A 13,428-nucleotide genomic window follows, 5' to 3' on the forward strand; every position below is an offset into this window, starting at 1 on the left:
GGAGCTTACCCAAGTCTTTGATACAAAAAGTATCATACATATAAGACTTGAGAGGAGAAAATCTGATCGAGAGGATCATTGCCAGTGACTATAATGTCATCTAAGGAAGAGGTTGTAATCATTCTTGGATCGAGAGTAGCTAGAAGAAGCAATACAGTCACTAAGTTGGCAAACCATTGCCTAGGGGCCTGTTTAAGACCATAGAGAGAGATTTCTTGAGAAGGCAAACTGTGTTAGGAGGAGTAGCCAAGCCATCAGCAGGAGCCTTATACACTTTTTCTGGGGAATCACCATGTAGAAAGGCGGTGGATGTCCAAGATGTCCAAGATCCCAGCTTTCAAAAGCTGCTAAGGCTATTATCCATCTAACAATCGACATCTTAATGGACATCTTAATGACAGGGGAAAAGGTTTCTTGGTAATTTATCCCTCCTTTTTGGTTATAGCATTTAGTTACCAACCTATCTTTATACCTTTCCAAAGATCCAACAGCATGAAGTTTGACTTTGAATACCTTTAGATCCTATTGCTTTCTTCTCTTTTGGAAGAGGAAGTAGTTGTTATGTGTTGTTGTGAGTAAGTTGAGTAAACTCTTTGTCCATTGCACTAACCTAATGTGGATGTTTTGAAGCTTCATGGTAGGTAGAAGGTTCATCATAAGCTACTAGCGAAGGGAAGAGAGCATAAGAAAGAGTAACTAAGTTATAAAGGAAGCAGCATTACAATTGCAACAAAGCAACAAAGTGATGAAGATGTGTAGGAGCATGATGTGTTCTAGTAGACTTTCCGAGAGGAGGAGAAGGTACTAAGGGAGAGTTAAATGATGTAGAAGGGGAAGAAATGTGAGAAGAAGATGATATGTCAAGGGAAGAAGGTGTTGTAGGTGAAGAAGAAGAAAAACTGGGAAGTGGAGATGAAAGAATAGAAAGATTTATAACAGTGTAATAATATTAGGTTAGGAAAATAGGAGGTATATCATCATTGAAGAATGATTGAATAGATGTAGAAGCAGGTTAGAAAACTTGTGGAGCAGATTTAGTGGGAGAGAAGTGATATGGGAAGTGTGTGGGAGAGAAGTGATATGGGAAGTGTTTTTCATGAAAAAGAACACCCTAGAAACCGAGTGTTTGTGTGTAGTAAGATTCTAGACTTTATAGCCTTTCTGAGAGGGAGAGTAGCCTAGGAACACACAGGGATCAGCCTCGAATCAACTTTGTCCTGTCTTGCTTTAATGACGAAGAGTAGCAAAGGCAACCAAAAAATCGAAGTTGATGGATATCAGGCTGAACACCAAATAACTTTTCATAAGGTGTGACAGAGTGAAGGCTAGCAAGAGGCATCCTGTTGATTAAATGAGCAACACAAAGCACACAATCACCCTAGAAAGAAGTTGGCGCCTTAGATTGAAAGTAGTGTTGTAGCAGTTTCAAGCTAAGTGTCTATGCTTGCATTCAACCACATCATATTGTTGTGGTGTGTCAGGAGCTTGTTTGATGTATAATACCACGTTATAGAAGAAATTGCTTCATGTTACCTTCATAAAACTCAAGAGCATTATCTGACCTTATACCAAGTATGGAAGTATTGAACTGATTTTTAATAAACATATAAAAATCATGGAAGACTTTAGGAACAACAGACTTGTGTTTAAGAAGAGAAAACAAGTAGCTCTTGTATAGTCATCAACCACAGTGAGAAACATAGTACATCCAGTGTAGTTGAAAAGGACGAGGTGTCTTGATACTACTATGTTTAAAAGGGAATCTAGGTTGTCTCGCGGAGTGATAACTAATAAGGGCGTACTAAAGCTTTAGTCACATCAAAACGCGATCAGCTACACGAATCATGATATTATATTTTCGATGGTCATTTAAAATGAATTATTCATCCTCCATGTTCTTGCACTAAGTGCAACATGTTTCTGTAAACCTATTGTCAATTCAATTTCATCTCCCCCAACTTCTTCCAAATCTTCCTATACTTTTGACTTTTCAGTTGTCTTATGGACGCCGCCTCACATGCTCAACCGTCGTAACTAGCTCTTTATGTTACTCTCAATGTCAGCAACTCCAAACCTCATTCAAATAACTTTATTTTGAAATTTGTCCCGTGAATTGTTTTTACTCATCCATCTCTATGTGCGCATCTTAACTACACTTAACTTCTCTATATGATCTTTTCTAGAAGGAGAATATTGAAACCTATGTAACAATTCTAGTCTAATGGTTTTTCCAATAGATTTTACTTTAATCTTAGCGATACACTACGGTTCCACAGAATCTGTGTTAGTCTTCTCCATTTAAGCCACCTCAACTGAATCCTATCAGTTATAATTGATCAATATCTCAATTCCTCTATAAGCTCGACCAATAATACTGTACTTATATTATATGTACTTATATTATATCAAATTCAAGTGCTTAAAACACTCATGAAGAAACAACTTCTTTTACCACATCCTCAATTGTCTCCCTTATAATTAGGTTCCCTGACCTTATGACGTTGGAAAGACGTCAGCCCTATACATGGTCTTACGACTTTCCAGAGATTCCCCTCTCATTACTAAAATTGCAGTTCCCCTGCTCCATCTTGCCCTAAATAAGCCTAAACCCTCAAAATTCTAAAGTTTGCCTCCAATTTCTCAATTTAATATTATCTTCATCCAAAATCTCATCTTTCATTACAATATCACACACAAACAATATACTCTATGGAATCTCATTATAGATATGTGTTATTTCAACTACGACATCCGCAAAGAGGAAAAAACTCAATGTAGGTCATTACCCTACTATACGTCTTGATATGTTTTCAAATTCCGATACATGTCCTTAGCTAAGGCAATATACTTAACAAAGAACGTCTTTCATAATTTCATCATTTGTCTTAGCTAAGCCAATAATGATCATATGATTCTTGTTTTACATAATTCCATCAACTGTCTCACAAGATGAATGGCCTTTTTAATGGAGTATCCCAATAGAATTACAAGTTGTTTCATTGAAATACTCATACATTTCCTAAAGTGCTATTCAATTACTCTCTCCCACAACTTCATGGTATGAATCATAAAATGTATCCCACAATAATTTGAACAATCTTAAGCCTTCCCTTTCTTTTTCAAATAAGTACTAAGGTGATGTCCTCCGACTTGGTATTTTGTTCCTCCTCCAAATCTTGTTGAATAAGCTTGTAAATTAATTATACCAATATTCCTTGGGCATCTCCAAATTTGATAAGAATATCTTATGAATTGGGATCTCTTTAGTTTCATTCTCTTGAATGCTTTCTCTCCCATTCTTTGCATACACTCTCGATTGACTTCTCGCTCCTTGATAGAAGTGTCATTACTAGCATTCATTTGGCTTCCGTTAGACAACTCACTACGAGAAAAGTCTTGACCTCTCTATGATATCTCTACCCTGATCTAGGATCCTTTAGTTTATATCCTTCACTCATTCACCCATAAGGAGATCATTGTTCAATTCTTCCTCCGTTCCAAATGACACTGTTTGGCTTTTGCACATACGCTTTCTTTTGGCCTTGTTTTATGATTTTTCCTTAAGGAAAACTAAGTCATGTGGTTTGTCTTTGATATATACTTTCATAATATAAACTTTTTATAATTTTCACATGTAGGAAACTAAAGATATTAATAGCTAAAGTTATGCGTTGACAAGCGTACTCAAAGTATTATTTATCAACTTTCTAGATCACTCATAATAAACCATCTTTGTATTGCACGTTCATAGTAAGTATTAAAGAAACAACGTTTTTTGATCTCTCTCATCACAAAACATACCTATCATATACAAGCTACACGAGGCTAATAGTTTTCACTATTTATCTTAAAGGAATCCTTTCCCATCCAAACTATTGCTTCTTGTTATACTTTAATGAGATACTTTCATAGTCTTATATGCTTACTTGTAACATGCTTGAGTAGTCTTAATTTGTGCTTTTTGTAATCTTTAATTTTCTTTGTGCCAATTTGATTTTGATTTTTAAGTTTATCCTATAATTTAATGCTTTAATTCTTTTGAAGTTTATAAGGTTTGAAATGTGATTGTGCTAATGTCATAGTTCACAATATCCTTGTTTGTTTATTAGATATTGGCAACAATCATATTCATTTTCGCATTCACTAGAGGAAAAGGTGGAAAGAGAACTCGATGGTATAGAAGAATTTGTGCACGATTTCAAAGAGGCGTATAAAACCATTTAAAAAAGGAAATACACCTTTCGTTTCCGTTTCAATACAACTATTAGGTTTTAAATCTTTGTAAAATTGACTATACAGAATTATCGTATTATCCTGTATGGTATTTTGCCGTTTTATTGTGACTGAATTATATATTACATCAAAATATCTCGAAAAATAATCTTTACATTCAAATTTGTACATACTTTATTGTGAATTTGTTGTGTTCTGATGAAACTATCTTAACAGTTAGATAGCATTTCCTTAAATATAAAAAAAGTTAATAGCATTAAGATTAGTTGCTAACCTTTAAGATAGGGTACATATGAATCGGAGGGGTTAGAATTGTATTTTAACTTATTGTATTATATTTTGAACATTTATCCTGAATATGAAAAATATTGTATATATATGGTACAAATTATCAACCTCCTTAACTGAAAAAAGAGGTAAGACCATGAATAAAGATTTAACCTTTAGAACCATATGCTAGACCATGCATATTGAGGATTCTAAACTTAAGTGTTGTTATTTAATGGTTGAAATTTAGAAAATTTGCCACATTAACCTCAAGAGCATCAACTTTCTATTAAGGAACTTTAGATTAGCTAAGTGACTGTGTTAACACGAGCACGATCTTTATCACCCCTATATTAGGAGGCTCATTACTTCAAGTTAATCTTTTAAAAATGATTAATAAGAAGTTACCTCCTCCCTTCAAATGTTTAACTTTGTTCATTTGCCTTCCACCATTATTGTAAAAAAAAAAAAAGTGATTGCGGAGGATTTGTTTATGGGGAAATAGATACTTTATGCATTGCATTATAGATGATTCAATGTTTATCATACCATCTATAGTTTGATATTTTGTTTTAAAAACCAAGTGCATTTACATTCTAAGAGAACAAGCAATCCTTGATGGTGCAATTTAAGTCAAGGAAATGTTACACCTTTGTGATCAATATGCAAACTAGACATACTTTCCTTTGATGGTGCGATTTAAGTCAAGGAAATGTTACACCTTTGTGATCAATATGCAAACTAGACATATTTTTGGTGTCTTATGTAGAGAAGAAAAAAAGTTACAAGAGTATTTTTCCCGATTGTGTGTGTATGTTTTGTGTGGTATGTGATAGTTACTATCGGTTTTCTTTCCCTTAACTTGTGTCTATGCTCTTCTTGTATTTTGTCTCTAATCATTCTTTAGAAGTTAATCGTCTAACGAATAATGTAAACCAATAATGATCATGTCAAAATCTTCTTTAGTGGTAGGATCTAAGGAAAGAGTAGGAAAGGCATTAGTTACAAATTCACAATCAACTTTCTTTTCAATAATCACGTCGTAAATCCTTGCTTTTATCTTCTCTCCAAAAGTTATCTTTTTTTCAATATTTTTAACATGCATAAATCATATAAATTTCTTACTTGCTATTAACTAACCATTCTCAAATTGCTAACCATGTTATCTCCATTCATTGTGGTATTGGTCTACATTACTCAATGCTTGAATATTATGTTCATCATCATTCGTTTTTAACATCGAAGGTCAATTAATCACTTCTTTGATATTACACTGAGTAGAAGAACTCTCATAGAGTGTAAAACTATTACCGAAGCTTCAACCATCAGCTTAAATTGGACCTTTAGTTGGTTGGTATTAGAGCCATCATAACATAAAGGTAACGGGTTCAGATCTCATCCACCCCTCGTTTATAAGTGGAACATTAAGCACTAAGAATGAGGGAGGCTTGTGTTGCATCTACTCTTCAAGCCCCAAGATCTTTCACATAGGAGGCTTGATGGAGTATAAAACTATTAACAGAACTTTAAATATCAGCTTAAGCTTTTGGTTGAGTTGGTCTTTTGATAAATGCCCTCGCTTCATTTACTTCTTCAACTTCATGAGGGTTAACAACTCTTAAATCTTCGGCGAGAGCTTACGCAAAGTTATGGCCCCCACAATCAAAACCTATTATCGCAGTTAGCATGAACATATTTTAATGTCTTGTCATAAGGAATTAGATGTTAAGCACACTACACACTATTAGAATTTTGCTTATGGTTTTCATTCGTCCTTATAGAAAAAGTACACCCATAAAGTAAGGTCTTCATATCAGTACTATTAAAAGTTAGATGTATGAAAACGATAAGGAGAATAAAGAGAAGACTATTTAGTATCTCCTTCCATGCTCATGAGAATCTCTAGTAAATTAAATTTGATGTTGGATGAACACTAAGATAAATTCATCTGATCTCATATGTACCTTCATCGTTAAAAGTATAAATCTTAGCTTTACGTTACCAGTAGAGGGTTTATTACAATTAGAGAGCATTAAAGCGATATCTTAAAGAATTGGTAATGCTAAGTTTATAGACAATTAGAACAATCGTTACTTATAATTAGAGCAATCGTTACTTATTATTCAAAAGTTTGACATCATAATTAACTTAAATACCTGAACACTAGAGCAAAACTCCTAACTAAATAACAAGGCACTATCACAAATAAGAGTGTTAAAAAGGGTGTTGTTCCTTGCCTTTAGTATAATGTCCTATTTCATCCATAGATAAGCCTTTTATAATAAGTTATTTGTTTCGTCTTTTATTTTTGTTTAGGAACATTGAGATCTATTGACATAGAATGATTAAAGTTCCTATGTTTTGTCTTTCACGTTTATTTAGGAACACTGAGATCTATTGACATAGAATGATTAAAGTTCCTATTAAGAATAGTGAAGTGTTATAATTCTATCAAAGCAATTCCAACAATATTTTACATAGACTTCCTAATTGTTATTTCATACCTTGTTTTTATTTCGTAAAGAATTATTTGATCTGTAAAGAATATTTTACCTAAATGTTATAGGATGATAAGAATGCACTTCCCGAAAGATAGCGCAAGAGGAGGAGAGCTCATTGTCTTACATAAACCACACACCAACCTCCCATACTGTCGGTGTGGGATCCTTTCCCTGGATTAGTCCATAATATTCGTCCCCTAATAAGGACCAATGTCCTCGTTGGTCACGGCCACGTTGGTCATGGCTGGCTGGTTCTGATACCATTTGTTATAGGACAATAAGAATGCACTTCCCAAAAGCTAGCTGAAGAGGAGGAGAGCCCATTGTCCTATATAAACCACACCAACCTCCTATACGGTCGATGTGGGATCCTTTCCCTCGGGCCAATCCAGTAAACATCCTAATAGTTTATGTTTTGTAAAGAATTATTTGGTTTAGGATCAAGGAATCCTTGTTCAAAGTCAGTATTAAGTGAACTCTAGAAACTGGTCCGTTTGAAGAATTTAATAGTTCATAGTTCTCTAATTGAAGTTGGCAAAATAGGTCGTTCACTTTTGGAATAACATTAGTTCACTTTAACCAACTTGTGTGGATGAGTAACAATCGGTTTGATGCCTTACTTAGGCTTAGGCATTAAATAATCGAACAAGAGGAATAGTACTGTGAGGATTCCTTACTTAAAATGTGTTTGAACACCCTTATACATTGTGGAGTAGCATATGAACCTATTTTAGACTAATGGTTTTGTCTTAGACTAATGGTTTCATTACTTTGCATGGAGTTAGATGTGTTGGGACATTGTTGTTTTAATTCTTTTACTCACATTCTTTATAGTGCATGGAGTCTTCATTATCCTTTGCAATCTTAAGAGGCTGGAACTTGCATTGCATTAATCTATATGCTTTTGTGGTGACTCTTTATGAGTAGATAAATCATTGGAAGAGACAATCTAAGTGTTCCATCAAGCTTTAGGAAGGATGTCCTTTTTGTACTTCGTGTAGACTTTCATGTTATTATGTCTTTAATATATAATAACCCACTACAATGAAGAATTATGGATACTACAAGCATGCTTGTTGAGGTTGGAACAACAAATGATAATCCCGTATAGAGGAGGCAACTTTTATCTAGTGAAGGTAAGAATCCAAGAGAAGCTTCATGTTAGAGTAAAAGGATAAGCCAACATAGAAGTTAAATCAAAAGAAATATACTTGACAACATAGGATTCCTGATATATGTTATTGTGTAGTAATACAACAACACAGATGGGATAGGACAAAGGATATACTTGACAACATAGGATTTCTAATATATGTTATTGTGTAATGATACAACAACACATATGGAATAGGACAAAGGATATAACGGATTATAATTTGAAATACTCTTGTGTCCTCGAGTGTACTTGTGCTCCTCCTATAGGTAAGATCTAAAAGGAGATGAAGTTATACTTACAGACTTAGGTGGTTTAAACATACAAGTGGAGAGAACTAGGAATAAAGGCAAGAACATTACACAATCATGAGGGACATGATAACGTTTGCCGCGATCAAGCTCACATACTCATTTGAAGATAAGATCTAATAGTAGATGAACTAATACTTGGTGGCTAAACATGCACTAGGATGTTCCACCACAAGAATTTTACAAGAGAAGAAAATTTAAATCAAGTTGACTCTAAAGATTATAAAAGAGGAGAAAACATACCCCTATATATATATACCAAGCCTTGGACATGTAGGAGAGTTATGACCATGTGTAAGCTTTTAAAACTTTTTTTTTTTTTTTTGGATAACATTAGGGAATTTGGGGATGGATTGGGAGTTTGAGGTACATTTATCACTCTAAATTATTGCAACTAGTTCCAAAAAACACAAAGTTGTCATCTTAATTCACAAACCTCAATTCACAAGCTTTAGTCTAAGTACTCACACTAGTCTTCTTGATGCTAAAAACGCACTGAAACACTTTGGTCTAGTTGACTTTGTGTAGATAGTAATTCCCAAACCTCTATAATGACCTAGATATGGGAGACATATGGTAGGTTCCAAAGTATTATAGAGGATTAGTTGGTTTGAGACTAGAGGTGGTCTTCTTAGAGGAGATTTGAGAAAATAGGTACACAGACATTGCAAATTACCAAAATCTTCTTGCCCCAAGAGTAATCTCAGTGCATCTAGATTTACGTCATCAAGCAAATAATCCTTTTAGCATAGTGACTATTTGCATTCTGATCAAGAGGAATCCTCAAAGAGCAGTGTATCAAGATCTTTATTGCCCATCTCTCTTAAGGAGGTCATGGCTAAAATTGTGATCCCTATCAAGATATCTACATCATATAACATGTTGTATATTGAGGGATATCAATGAATAGGTTTTACTAACCCAAACACGGTTTCCTTTGACTCTTACCTTTTCCTAAAAAGGTACTCCCATACAGGGTGAAACCTTTTGCTGTGAACTCATTAAGCCTTTCAGATCTATGTAATCCACATATGCTGAATACTACCACAAAAGTATAGTGAACTGACAAATATTCTTGTGACATTACTTTTGACAATGCTTTTGATTATGGGAAATTTTGTGAATAGCATTTGCTTATGTGGATCTAATATAGGTTTAAGGTCCCCAATTTCCCAATGCAGCCCTCTCATGCCCAATCTTTACTTTCACAAGTTTGATCTTTCCTTTTTACATTACAAACTATGATGAAGCTGGCATACCTAGTCAAGCTCAATATATAAGCTACTCTGCAACATTGACAAAGGTTGCTTGTCTGCTATAGTTCTCAGCCTCACACTTATAAGGGGATGTCTATAAGAATGTCATGTCATTTGAACTGTTTTTATGTATTTAAGCTCACAGCTTGAATTTGGCCTCCCTGAATTCTTGCTATAATTGTCAGTCCTGATGCCAGCACTAAAATGTGTTGGTTTTATGATCTTTGGCTCTTCCATTTGGTTTTGAGCTCAATCCTTATGTTGGTTCATGACATAAATTTCTTATTCAGTTTGTCTCAGATTCTTAAGCGCTATCAAGATTCCACTGCAGCAGACGGGAAAGCTTCAATAGCTGCTGTTGAAACAGAGGTAAAATACATCTAATTCATGCCCATGTATATTTAAGTAAGTCTTGTACATATAACAAGTTCAGATAAACGATCAGAATGCTAAAGACTCCTACATACATGGTACCACAGTATCCAACAGTATATGGCATTACTGATTCGAATTTCTCAGGGCCTTTAGTGACTGGATTTCTTGGTAAGCCAGTAAGAGGATGGCGGTAATATATTTTCTATAGAAAAAGAATGAACTGGATATAAAAGAAGCTAAAGTGAATGTAATTTCATAGCTTTTCTCATACTGATGTGTAAGTCTTCCCCCTTTCTAGCCTGCAAGGCTTTCTGCAGTCTGTCCTGTAAAGTCAGATTTTGTGTATCAGTAGCAACGGAATATATGTTTCTACTTCCTTCTTGACAATGTTCACTATTACCCATAGGTCGAAACAGCTACCTGGAAAGAGTTTGTTGGCTAGTGTCAATTGCTTAGTGGTCTGGTCTGGACCTCTCAAGCTCCCACCATCAGAAGGAAGCTTTTTGTTTGTTTGTTTTTGTGTGCGTATGTACGTGTGCGCACGTGCGACTGTTTTCCTTCTTGGCTTCTTGTCCTATTTGTTTTTCTATTTCGTAGCTGTCATCAGCTTTATCATGGCTGTAGGTATTGATATTTCTGTAGCAATTGTTCTAAAGCTTTCTCCCATATAATTTGCTCCTTGTATTGGAATATCTATTGTCATTGTAACCTGTGCTGATAGTCTGTCCCTTTTGTCAATCAGAGAGTTCTTTGTCTCCAATGTCATTCTTATTCAAGGCCATGAATAAATTTTCCTACTTTGAATATTCATATCCTTCATGCTTCTGTCCGTACAACTTTTCGTTCTATTCTGACAATTCTGGAGTTCTTTTTGCTTTTGATAGCAGAGTTCACCTTCTAGTTGTGCAGAAGTCCAAACATGTGGTGAGCTAGTAAAATCAGTTGAAAGGCAAGTACTCAATTTTCTATTTACTTCTGACAATGACTTCTCCATGTTCCATAATTATGGTCAACTTACAGGTACCTAGAAGGACCAGAGCTTGAAAATCTTAGGCTTGAGGACTTCATGAGGCTGGAGAGGCAACTAGCTGATGCCCTTGTACAGACCAGAACCCGAAAGGTTCTCTTCTTCCCTTGTAATCCATTTAGTTTGATGATCTACCACGTGGTTGGGTTGGAAGCTGGATAGTTTATATTTCTTTACCCTTTTTCTACGCTTACACTTTGCATATATGATGGATGGAGATTCACTAATTTAAATTTGCAAGATCAAAGAGCTACTGTTCTCTGAAGCGAAGATGCGAGTGTAGTTTATGCATCGTGGTGTTGGAGTCAAGCTCCCTACTTTATGGTTTGTAGAAATGTAATTGGTTTGGAAACTGGAGAGTGACTCTGTCCATACTGCAATTTGTATCTTTCATTGGTTTCTTTGCTGAAAAATTTCAACGAGTCATAAAGTATATTGTGTTTCACATTCTTTCTATTGGTGTCATTCTCATCCACTGAACATGAGAAATGCCAAACTAATATCAAGTCTGGTAGTCTTGAGAAAGTCCTCCAAGAGTTCTCTTGACCTTATTTGTCTAGTGTTTGTATTTTCCTCATATTTGATGTACACATAAGAACCTCTTCCATTACTCTTTTAACTTCGGCTTTCTTTGAGGTATCAGTGGTAATTCTAACCTCAAATCCATTTCAAACATATAAGGATGAGAAAGGTGGGCAGGAGCCAAGGAGAGCCAGTGGAGCTATTCTCGAAAAATGCTAACCAGACACCAGGCAGTTCTTTGTTAGCTCGTACATATAGTACTGGAGAAAGAAATCCAATCCCTATAATCCAAACTTTCCCTTCTGTGTTATACAGCTATGATCTTCAAGTCGTTTATTGCCACATTTGACACTAATTATTTTTCCTACTACTCTTACCAGACTCAACTTATGCTAGAATCTATCGGAACACTAAGTGAACAGGTATTACTGATTTTCTCTTCCAAAGGTGTGGCATCTGAATGGTGTATTGTACTTCATTCTGCTCAAGCCAAATTATTAATCAATGTGGATAGTCCTAATTGACAGAAATGGTTATGGTTGCCAAAAAAAAAATCACCAGTTCATCTTCTAGGATCTTTATCGGAAACTCATAGCACAACAAAAAAACAAGCAGAAAGCATCTCAAAACTGGTCATTGCCCAAACTGTGCTTTTATTAAGACTACTTATCAGCATGCGGATCTTCTTGTGAATCCGAGGCTTAGTATAGATGTCATTCTTATATGCTGTCCTTTCTTTCTTAAACATAGGACACAGGTTGATCTTGCTACATAATCTTAGGCAATGGCGAGGAGTTATGTTTTTTATCAACTTCCATGGTATGAGGAAGTTTTGTACCCAATATCTTAATTTTTTTAAGACATCTTTATCCTCCAGAGTGAGTGTCTCCGCCTGTAATTTGATGATCGCAGGCACACCATCTTGAAAGTGCATACTGAAACTAGAACCTACGTATCCTTAGCATCTTCTGGACTGTTTTGCTGTAACAGAACTACTCCTATAAAGGGCTGAGTCTTGAGTTCCTTATTTTGCTGCCTCATGCTCCATAATGCATGCAGTGAACATAAAGATTAAACATTCGATGCTTAGTCTATCGTTTTCTTCCTTTGACATTTTCTCCTTTCCTCTCAAATGTTCACACAGCACCCCTGTCTGGCTGTCTCCAGTACAACTCTTTATTATGCTGTGATGTTGTAGACCTCCATAAACTGAACCTTGTGCAGAGATTGTTGAATGTCGGTGGTTAAAGGATCCAGTTTCAATTTTAGTCAGAAGTGACAACCTTAAACAAAGTGCATTCAGTTACCATCGTTGTGATCACCACTCTTTTCAGGTCCTTGTGCACACAATTTTAGCTCAGGTTCAAGTTTCTGTGGTGTTGTAAGATTGTTAATTGCTACTTGCTAGCTCTTTATATCCAAGAAACCCAGAGCTTCTCCAATAGGATAAGCGAATGAGAAACTTCCTTGTCCACCAAATTCGGAAGTAACACCAACATTTATTAAGAGAAGATAGATACGTAGGGAAGTCATGGTCTCATGGATAGAACAGAATGGGAAATCTCGGATGGAGTTAGTCTGATTTTAATAAAATGGGACTGTTGGAGCATATAGCACTAGATAAAAGAGAATGGACGAAGTGGATAATTCAAATTTGTGGACCATTTTACAAAGATATATTTTTGATTCTATACAGCCAACCCAATCCATTCGAACAATGGCTTATATTTGTTGCTTTTGTTGACTCCTTCCCGAACTAATGCCTGGCCCTATCAACCATAGC

At 35.4% G+C, this 13,428-nt stretch overlaps 1 protein-coding gene across 4 annotated transcripts in view; it reads left to right on the top strand.

The window, feature by feature from the left end:
• Positions 1-13,428, top strand: part of LOC104897539 (truncated transcription factor CAULIFLOWER A) — a 34,218-nt gene that overhangs the window by 20,036 nt on the left and 754 nt on the right. Inside the window, exons 2-5 of one of the 4 annotated variants that reach the window (XM_010684429.4) lie at positions 10,012-10,090; positions 10,981-11,045; positions 11,117-11,216; positions 12,026-12,067. In XM_010684429.4, the coding sequence (XP_010682731.1) occupies positions 10,012-10,090; positions 10,981-11,045; positions 11,117-11,216; positions 12,026-12,067 (286 nt within the window). The remainder of the gene's footprint in view (positions 1-10,011; positions 10,091-10,980; positions 11,046-11,116; positions 11,217-12,025; positions 12,068-13,428) is intronic. The other 3 variants (XM_010684430.4, XM_010684431.4, XM_010684432.4) reach the window with 3 other exon arrangements.

Source organism: Beta vulgaris, chromosome 6, assembly GCF_026745355.1.
Source record: "Beta vulgaris subsp. vulgaris cultivar EL10 chromosome 6, EL10.2, whole genome shotgun sequence".
Classification (NCBI taxonomy): Eukaryota; Viridiplantae; Streptophyta; class Magnoliopsida; order Caryophyllales; family Amaranthaceae; genus Beta; species Beta vulgaris.